General features: G+C 34.1%; 1 protein-coding gene across 1 annotated transcript; it reads right to left on the bottom strand.

The window, feature by feature from the left end:
- Positions 1–1,064: 1,064 nt before the first annotated feature.
- Positions 1,065–9,511, bottom strand: S100Z (S100 calcium binding protein Z). The gene is made up of 3 exons (XM_053700455.1): positions 9,316–9,511; positions 8,770–8,930; positions 1,065–1,369 (listed from the first exon to the last, which is right to left on the bottom strand). Exons 2-3 carry the CDS (start codon positions 8,908–8,910, stop codon positions 1,211–1,213), a joined length of 300 nt encoding a protein of 99 aa, XP_053556430.1. The 5' UTR covers positions 8,911–8,930; positions 9,316–9,511; the 3' UTR covers positions 1,065–1,210.
- Positions 9,512–11,005: the final 1,494 nt, after the last annotated feature.

Consider the following 11,005-nt stretch of genomic DNA (forward strand, 5'->3'; position numbering starts at 1 on the left):
TTTACTGTCCCTTTAACTGTTGTACAAATGTATGGTAGTTTGTAAGCTGGGATGCTACTGACTAGTAGGGCTGCCAGCTGTCTTCCACAAAAATACGGTACAATCTGATGGTGAGTGGTGACTGGGCTTGATGGTCGGTGGGTGTGACACAATGTATCCTCAACAAAGCTCTACCTTTTTTTTTTTTCAACAAGCAAGTAGTAATTTTACCCCTTGGCTGCCAGTAACATGCAAATCAGTGATTGTACCTTTAGATGCCAGTAGCACATGTAGACAGTAGAGATTTCCCCCCTTAATTGCCCTTCACTTCTTTCTGCCCCATATTTGAAATGCATTGAGCCATATCATATAAATAGACATTTAAAGGGACAGTCAAGTCCAAAATAAATTTTCATGATTCAAATAGGGCATGTAATTTTAAACAACTTTCCAATTTACTTTTATCACCAATTTTGCTTTGTTCTCTTGGTATTCTTAATTGAAAGCTAAACCTAGGTAGGCTCATATGCTAATTTCTTAGACCTTAAAGGCCGCCTCTTATGTGAATGCATTTTGACAGTTTTTTACCACTAGAGGGTGTTAGTTCATGTGTGTCATATATATAATATTGAGCTCACGCACGTGAAGTTACCTAGGAGTAAGCACTGATTGGCTAAAAGGCAAGTCTGTCAAAAGAACTGAAATAAGGGGGCAGTTTGCACAGGCTTAGATACAAGGTAATCAGAGAGGTAAAAAGTGTATTAATATAACAGCGTTGATTATGCAAAACTGGGGAATGGGTAATAGAGGGACTATCTATCTTTTTAAACAACAAAAATTCTGGTGTTGACTGTCCCTTTAAGTGTTCAATATTTTTGTGAAGATTTTACTAAACAGCCTTCTAAAATACTGGACTGTTCAGTTGAATACTAGACAGGACACCTGGCAACTTAGTGACTGGGCTATCATAACACCCCAGCACTCCCCTGCAGCTACTGACCAAGCATTTCATACACTATAAAAATTAGAGATAGATTTTCAGTTTTAAAATGCTGCACAGTTGTAAAAAAGATCACAGAAATAAGTCATAGCACACACAAGATTTTTTTTATTAATTGTTGACTTTATGGAACATTACATATTAATATATTGATAATGCTGACATGTTTCTTTGTTACACAATGACAATCTCTGCCTGCGGGATTTATCACAGTAACTTCTATATTACTATTTATTTGCCCTTTTTCCTCAGCTGTTCTTCAAAGAAATCATTGCACGCTACAGTCAGGGCAGCCACCAGCACCACAAATTCATTAAAGTCCACTTCATTGTCTTTATTAGAGTCCAGATCATTCATAATTTTGTCCACCAGCTGAGGATCTTTTTGGCACTAAAAGAGGAAAGCAATAATAATACAAAATGGTATACAGGCGCACCTCAGAGATATTATTAATGGTTTGGTTCCAGAACACTGCAATAAAGTGAATATAGCAATAAAGTAAGCCATACTAATTGTTTTGCTTCCCAGTGCAAATAAAAGTTATATTTACACTATACTGTCATTAGGGATGGGCGAATGTGTTTATATTTGAATTTGAATGTTAGAACGAATGTTATTGTAGAAATTCGATTTACATAATAGAATGTTTATAAGAACGAATATTCTTAAAAATTCGATTTTCGAATGTTATTTACAGTTTTTGAATGTCACATTCGAATTCGAATGTCACTTTCGAATTTGAATATTACATTTATAAAACACAATTGTAGACTAGAAACACTGTTTTGAATTCGAATGTCACATTCGAATCGAATATCACATTTGAATTTGAATATTACATTTATAAAACACAGTATTAGACTAGAAATACTATTTCGAATTTGAATGTGACATTCGAATTCGAATGTCACATTCAAATTCGAATATTACTTTTAAAACACTTACGCCTAGATTTAGAGTTTGGCGTTAGCCATCAAAAGCAGCGTTAAGGGGTCCTAACGCTGCTTTTGGCCGCCCGCTGGTATTTAGAGTCAGGCAGGAAAGGGTCTAACGCTCACTTTCAAGCCGCGACTTTTCCATACCGCAGATCCCCTTACGCCAATTGCGTATCCTATCTTTTCAATGGGATCTGCCTAACGCTGGTATTTAGAGTCTTGGCTGAAGTGAGCAGTAGACCCTCTACCGACAAGACTCCTAACGCCAAAAAAGTCAGTAGCTAAGAGCTTTATGGGCTAACGCCGGTATATAAAGTTCTTAACTACAGTGTTCTAAAGTACACTAACACCCATAAACTACCTATGTACCCCTAAACCAAGGTCCCCCCACATTGCCGCCACTATAATAAAAAATTTTAACCCCTAATCTGCCGACCGCACATCGCCGCCACCTACATTATCCCTATGAACGCCTAATCTGCTGCCCCTAACATCGCCGACACCTACATAATATTTATTAACCCCTAATCTGCCCCCCCAACGTCGCCGCTACCTTACCTACACTTATTAACCCCTAATCTGCTGACCGGACCTCGCCGCTACTATAATAAATGTATTAACCCCTAAATCGCCGCACTCCCGCCTCGCAAACACTATAATAAATAGTATTAACCCCTAATCTGCCCTCCCTAACATCGCCGCCACCTAACTTCAAGTATTAACCCCTAATCTGCCGACCGGACCTCGCCGCTACTATAATAAATGTATTAACCCCTAAAGCTAAATCTAACCCTAACACCCACTAAGTTAAATATAATTTTAATCTAACGAAATAAATTAAATCTTATTAACTAAAGTATTCCTATTTAAAACTAAATACTTACCTGTAAAATAAACCCTAATATAGCTACAATATAAAGAATAATTATATTGTAGCTATTTTAGGATTTATATTTATTTTACAGGCAACTTTGTATTTATTTTAACTAGGTACAATAGCTATTAAATAGTTATTAACTATTTAATAGCTACCTAGTTAAAATAATTACAAAATTACCTGTAAAATAAATCCTAACCTAAGTTACAATTAAACCTAACACTACACTATCAATAAATTAATTAAATAAATTACCTTCAATTACATACAATTAAATAAACTAAACTAAATTACAAAAAATAAAAAAAAGATTACAAGAATATTAGGCTAATTACACCTACTCTAAGCCCCCTAATAAAATAAAAAAGCCCCCCAAAATAATAAAGGTCCCTACCCTATTCTAAATTAAAAAGTAATCAGCTCTTTTACCAGCCCTTAAAAGGGCTTTTTGCGGGGCATGCCCCAAAGTAATCAGCTCTTTTGCCTGTAAAAAAAAATACAACCCCCCCAACATTAAAACCCACCACCCACATACCCCTACTCTAACCCAAACCCCCCTTAAATAAACCTAACACTACCCCCCTGAAGATCTCCCTACCTTGAGTCGTCTTCACCCAGCCGGGCCGAAGTCTTCATCCGATGGGGCAGAAGAGGACATCCAGACCGGCAGAAGTCTTCATCCTATCCGGGCAGAAGAGGACATCCGGACCGGCAGACATCTTCATCCAAGCGGCATCTTCTATCTTCATCCATCCAGAGCGGAGCCATCTTCTTTCCAGCCGACGCGGATCCATCCTCTTCAACCGACGCCTACTCGCCGAATGAAGGTTCCTTTAAATGACGTCATCCAAGATGGCGTCTCTCGAATTCCGATTGGCTGATAGGATTCTATCAGCCAATAGGAATTAAGGTAGGAAAAATCTGATTGGCTGATTGAATCAGCCAATCAGATTCAAGTTCAATATGATTGGCTGATCCAATCAGATTGAGCTTGCATTCTATTGGCTGATCGGAACAGCCAATAGAATGCAAGCTCAATCTCATTGGCTGATTGGATCAGCCAATCGGATTGAACTTCAATCTGATTGGCTGATTCAATCAACCAATCAGATTTTTCCAGGCAAAAGAGCTGATTACTTTGGGGTATGCCCCGCAAAAAGCACTTTTGAGGGCTGGTAAAAGAGCTGATTACTTTTTAATTTAGAATAGGGTAGGGACCTTTATTATTTTGGGGGGCTTTTTTATTTTATTAGGGGGCTTAGAGTAGGTGTAATTAGCCTAATATTCTTGTAATCTTTTTTTTATTTTTTGTAATTTAGTGTTTGTTTTTTTTGTAATTTAGTTTATTTTATTTAATTGTATGTAATTGAAGGTAATTTATTTAATTAATTTATTGATAGTGTAGTGTTAGGTGTATTTGTAACTTAGGTTAGGATTTATTTTACAGGTAATTTTGTAATTATTTTAACTAGGTAGCTATTAAATAGTTAATAACTATTTAATAGTTATTGTACCTAGTTAAAATAAATACAAAGTTTCCTGTAAAATAAATATAAATCCTAAAATAGCTAGTGTATGTAAGGTAGCGGCGACATTGGGGGGCAGATTAGGGGTTAATAAATATAATATAGGGGTCGGCGGTGTTAGGGGCAGCAGATTAGGGGTACCTAGGGATAATGTAGGTTGCGGTGGTGTACGGAGCGGCAGATTAGGGGTTAATAGGGGTTAATAGTATAATGCAGGTGTAAGCGATAGCGGGGGTTGCAGATTAGGGGTGTTTAGACTAGGGGTTCATGTTAGGGTGTTAGGTGCAGACTGAGAAAGTGTTTCCCCATAGGAAACAATGGGGCTGCGTTGGGAGCTTAACGCTGCTTTTTTGCAGGTTTTTTTTAAGCCCAAACTGCCCCATAGTTTCCTATGGGGGAATCGTGCACAAGCACGTTTTGGCAGCTTACCGCTACCGTAAGCAACGCTGGTATTGAGGGTTGAAGTGGCGGTAAATTCGGCTCAACGCACCCTTTTTGGAGAATAACGCAGCCCCTCAGACAACTCTCAATACCAGCGTTGTTTGGAAGCAGCGGTAGGAAAAAAAGCTGCGTTAGCTACGCGGGTCTTTACAACAAAACTCTAAATCTAGGCCAGTATTAGACTAGAAATACTATTTCAAATTCGAATGTGACATTCAAATTCGAATATTACATTTCGAAATTGAATGAATAGATAGCTAACAAACATTTTCAAATTTTATTGAAAAATTAGAAAACTAAAATTTGAAAATAGAATGTTAGAATGTTATATAAACATTCGAAATTCGATTCGAACGAACGAATGTATCAAAATTTGTTTTAAATTTTGGATGTTTAGAAACATTCGCCCATCCCTAACTGTCATCTATGAGTGTGCACTATCATTATGACTTAAAAAACAATGTACCTACCTTAATTAAAAAATACTTTATTGCTAAAAAATGCTAACCTATTTAAATATATATATATATATATATATATATATATATATATATATATATATATATATATATATATATATATAAATATGTATGTATATATGTGTATTCATGTGTTTATATGTTGAAACATTGGCGCCAATAGCGCTAGGTTGAAACAAAACTTTAATTTGTTAAAAGAGCGCAATAAAGTGAAGCGCAATAAAACAAGCTACACCTGTGTGTGTGTGTATATATATATATATATATATACTCTTTGGTAGATTTACTTTAATAGAAGGCATGATTTTACAACATTCTATAATAGCTGTAAATCAGTATCTTCTAATTTGATTTCTATATACGTTAAAATACACAATGTATTATATGTGATACCATAATGTGCCAGAAATAATGGAATATTTTATCCCAATCATTCTTCCTAGAATACTTTGACGTAACATAATGTCCACAATCCAAACAATGCACTAAGTTTAAAAATTACATATATGTTTAAGCACATAGTAGTTGCGTCTTGTGATTTGCAAGGTGCGGTACAGAAGTCTGTTGCACTATTTGCCTTTTCTTTGCAGTGTATTTTATTTGCTTCTGAAGCTGTATTTAGTTAAAAATACACTGACTCAATAGTGTAGAGCACTGGTTTAACCCTACAAAGCCGGAAACAAGGCAAATGCTGAGTTAATAACTTGACTTTACATATACAGCTTTGTCGTGCAGATCTAACAATATGACAGCTAGAATTTTGTTTGAAAGGCATGAAACTGAAGAAACAAATGCTAGATCTGGTTTATAGACTACTGATGCTTTTTTAACTATATCACAGGTGAAGGTATTCTGAAAAGCTCCCTACACAAAGTATGTAAGATAAGGAAGCCAGGAAAAACAAGAAATAAAATGTAACATGCATGGTAATAAAATGAGTGTGCACTGCTGATATTTTATATATATTTATATATATGTGTAGGAAACAGACTGACCACCGTCGCTGGATTTAGCAAACAAAAAACTGTTGTTTATTTCATGGGGGGCATTACAGGGCACGACACACCCATGACATCACCCATGAAATTTACAACAGTTTTTTGTTTGCTAAATCCAGCGAGTGCAGTCAGTCTGTTTCCTGCATTATTTCATTATCTACACCCTGGTTGCTGTCGCATTTGTTTGTGAGAGTGCGATGAACCCTCTAATTACACACATATATATATATATATATATATATATATATATATACTGCAGATATATAGTTATAAATATGTAGGTAGATATATGTGTGTGTGTGCTAAATAAACTACATATAGTGATAAATATAGATAGATAGATAGATAGATAGATAGATAGATAGATAGATAGATAGATAGATAGATAGATAGATAGATAGATAGATAGATAGATAGATAGATAGATATAGCTATGTATCACTTTAGTGTGCAATAGAGAAAATTACCAATATAGTGATATGTGTGTGTTCGTATCAGTAAAATATATATGTGTATCAATGAAATATGTGTGTGTGTGTGTGTTTGTATCAGTAAAATGTGTGTGTTTGTGTATAAGTTAAATGTATGTGTGTGTGTTTTGTATCAGTAAAATGTGTGTGTGTGTTTGTATCAGTAAAATGTGTGTGTGTGTGTATTTGTATCAGTAAAATGTGTGTGTTTGTGTATAAGCTAAATGTGTGTGTGTGTTTTGTATCAGTAAAATGTGTGTGTGTGTTTGTATCAGTAAAATGTGTGTGTTTGTGTATAAGTTAAATGTGTGTGTGTTTTTTATCAGTAAAATGTGTGTGTTTGTATCAGTAAAATGTGTGTGTGTGTTTGTATCAGTAAAATGTGTGTGTGTATTTGTATCAGTAAAATGTGTGTGTTTGTGTATAAGTTAAATGTGTGTGTGTTTTTTATCAGTAAAATGTGTGTGTTTGTATCAGTAAAATGTGTGTGTGTGTTTGTATCAGTAAAATGTGTGTGTGTGTTTGTATCAGTAAAATGTGTGTGTGTGTTTGTATCAGTAAAATGTGTGTGTGTGTTTGTATCAGTAAAATGTGTGTGTGTGTTTGTATCAGTAAAATGTGTGTGTGTGTTTGTATCAGTAAAATGTGTGTGTTTGTGTATAAGTTAAATATGTGTGTGTGTGTGTTTTGTATCAGTAAAATGTGTGTGTGTGTTTGTATCAGTAAAATGTGTGTGTTTGTGTATAAGTTAAATATGTGTGTGTGTGTGTTTGTACCAGTAAAATATATAATTTAAGTTTTTTGGCGTACATAGCAAACGTGGTCAAAACAGATACATTATAATGATATTTCTCTACAGCAGATAACAGGCTTTGCATTGGATTTATTAAATTCTCGTGAGTGCAGTGTGAGGGCAAATTCAATTTTTTTCCATGTCTCTTTTATGTACAATTAAAAGAAAAAAACACTACTGAGAGATTAATAACAGATCAAATCAATTTTAAGTAATTAATTATGTATATATAATAATGCATTAGATTACATTAGGCATTGATTAATGTGACATGCTATTATAAAGAACATAATGCATTATTTAGGTAAATTTAGTTTCAGAGATACCTTGGAGAAATCTCAACAGACTTTTTCACCATGATATTTAAGTTTATTTGCATTCAGCTGCCAAGTGGATTATAAAAGCAAAGCCCCAAGGCAAGGCAGTGCTTTCAGGTTTTGCAGCAGTTAAATCTAATTTAACTATGCATTAGCACAAATTTGAATTTCTATATTTTTGGTTACTGTATTTTACTGAGTGACAGCATCATGAATGAAAACTGAGATTATGCAAAATTCACTTAAGCATTTCACATAAACCACTCTTATATACTGTCCACTCTCTCACTGCCTTGGAGCCCAGAGGTAAATATAATTTGTAAGGTAAATGTAGAATCAGATGTTATTTTTAATGTTTTTGATGTTGGGCTGAGTCACTTAAAGGGACACTGAGTGCTGGACTTTTGCGACTATAAATATATATATATATATACAGAGCTTTTTTTGTGGGGGTACCACCGGTACTGAGTACCCCCACCTCTGCCAACTCATAAGAGGTAATATTTGTAATTATCTAGTTTTCACAAGTGGGGGCTGTTAAATGCATCAAACATTGTAAATAATCTTGTCCCTTTGCTTTACTCTAAGCAGAAAATATCAATCAAAGATCAATAAGTACTGGCACCTTTTATTTGAGTTCTGACACCTTTTCTTTTACAAAATAAGCACTGTATATATATATATATATATATATATATATATATATATAAAAATAAAATTATTATTGATATTATTATCAGTTATTTGTAGAGCACCAACAGATTCTGCAGCACTAATATATGTGTATATATATATATATATATATATATATATATATATATATACACACACAGTATATATATATATATATATATATATATATATATACAGTATATATTGTTATGTTGTATGATTCTGTTAATTTAAAACTCATTTTAAATGCTTTGGGATCATGGAAGACTTTACTATACTTACCGCAAGGAAGTCTGTAAGTTCACTCTGCAAGAGCAGTTTGAGTTCACCCTTGTTTAGCTTATATTTGTCACCCTCTTTGCCAGAGTAATGATGGAAGATCCGTATCATGGTATCCATAGCACCTTCCAGCTGGGTAGGCATGATGAAATGATATTCGATATCTAGCATGGAAGGAAGATAGGATATTAAATTGTTAAACAATAGCTCAGGACATCACCAAGAGACATTTCCCACAAACCACTAGTGTAGAGGAGATTCTTTTTCCCTCAGCAGGATTCCATTTCAAACAGAAACTCATAATAAATGAAGAATGTTATAACCAAATGCAAATGCATCCAGAAAGCTTCCAATCTAAGTCATGCATTAGAAAATAAAGTATAAAATAACAATAAGCGATAACAACAGTTGAAATCTTCATCATCTTCTCATTGTTGAGATAATAACACAAACAATGCAACTGATTTAAAATGACAAAACAGTATTAAAGTATTTAAGGAAAGTGTATAGAAAGCAAGTAAAGTAGATACAAAATAGTCATCTTCATACCTGGATGTTCACAACCAAAATGAGTAGGGAAAACAGGTGTTGTATCGTATACAGCAGGGGTTTTTATATGCAAGGTCACATCCCCGTACACACATTTCCAAAATGCATAGACCAATGATAATGACGGGGGATTTGCTTACGCCATTCATCGCTCCATACAGATTGGCTACTGTATTTTATTTTAATCACCTGAAATGATTGTGGACTATTGCAGTTTACGTTGCATACCTGGGAAAGCCTCAGTAAAAAAGAAGGAGGGGATATGTCATTACATGTCTCTTCAACAGAACAGGTCGGAAGCAATTGCAATTAGTTGCTAGGAAGCTTAAGTTGGGGAAAATATCCAAAAATAAATACAAAGGAGAATACTTTGTTGACTGTGTTTCTCCCCAGGGAGAAGAGATGCAGGCAGAACGCAGGGAAAGGTTATCTCCAGACACTTTATCAGAGACGAACAAATTATTTCTAAAATCAGCAACAGGCTGAAATATGATTTATTTTTACATTTGTTTCCTTTACATTTTAAATAAAAAATATTGAAACTGATGAGTATTAAAGAAAAGAAACCACAGAATGTGATAAAAAAATAATCTATTTTCAGGTAGCATACCCCTACCCACAATTCCTAATGTCTATGTGTCCAAAATAGTGTTAAGTGAGTGTCTGCTTAATTGTATTAGGTTTATGTTGTACCATATGCATGTGAATATCAGTAATGTCCTAATGCAGAATATGAACTCATCAAAGCTCAAAAAGGTCACATCTATCAAAATGCTATGAGTTTAAATTTGGATTTAAACAGTATATAAAAAAACATGTTTAGAATAATTAAATGTTCCATGGGCATTATTGAAATGTTTTGAGTACAATGTCCTTTTAAACTATAATAGTCTGTACTTACACTGCTAGTGCATAGCAACCAAGAATACTGTTATACTCACACCAAAACTCTTTTGTATGTGAACCTATTTTTAATAAGAAACTGCTGCATTCAGTCACATTTCCTAATATATGTGGCACTAGGGTTGGCTGTACTTTTTATAATTTTTTATAGGAAAATCTGAGCTAAGAAAAATCACTACTTTTCTATTGAGATTTCTTGAGACATATCTGGTGCAGCTGTACGAAATTTGCATGTACACTAATGTAAACAGTCATTTTGTACACACGCAAACTAACTCTAGTGTGTTATTAAGTAAAGACACAGGAGCGGATCTATCAAAAGAACACCGGAAAATTAATAAATCACACACCCTCCTCAGTATCTTGCAGGGTGTATTTCAAATTGATTTCAATCACAATTTAAATCACTAGTCAAAAATAGAAAAAATGTGAAGGGGGCACCTACAGCAGTCTGGTATGTGGTGGTTAATCAATTTATACTGACAAAAAATTTGATGGTTATATTATAAAGTAACAGTTTAAGTACAGTATTGCTTACTGCAGGATTAGAAGTGAATATCGTATGTAGTGTAATTATGTGTTTATAAATTGTGCAAGTTTATACTAATGCGTGCAAAAAATAGCAATTAAGTAGATAATATATAAATACAATATATCAATAGTGTATACGTATAAGAAACGCTGGAATAAAAGTGCAGATATGAGTGCAAATTTAGCAGTTGCGCTAGTGGTATATAGAAGTGCTAAGTGCAGTAGTGTAGATATAAAAACGCTGTATTTTCAAAAA

The sequence above is a fragment of the Bombina bombina genome, chromosome 2, assembly GCF_027579735.1.
Source record: "Bombina bombina isolate aBomBom1 chromosome 2, aBomBom1.pri, whole genome shotgun sequence".
In the NCBI taxonomy this organism is placed as follows: domain Eukaryota; kingdom Metazoa; phylum Chordata; class Amphibia; order Anura; family Bombinatoridae; genus Bombina; species Bombina bombina.

What these genes read in the sequence shown, in the direction of transcription:
- S100Z (XM_053700455.1), bottom strand. Translation starts at nt 8,910, where the DNA reads ATGCCTACCCAGCTGGAAGGTGCTATGGATACCATGATACGGATCTTC. An exon ending in AACTTACAGACTTCCTTGCG is followed by an intron (nt 1,370 to 8,769) that starts GTAAGTATAGTA and finishes TTCCTCTTTTAG; the next exon opens with TGCCAAAAAGATCCTCAGCT.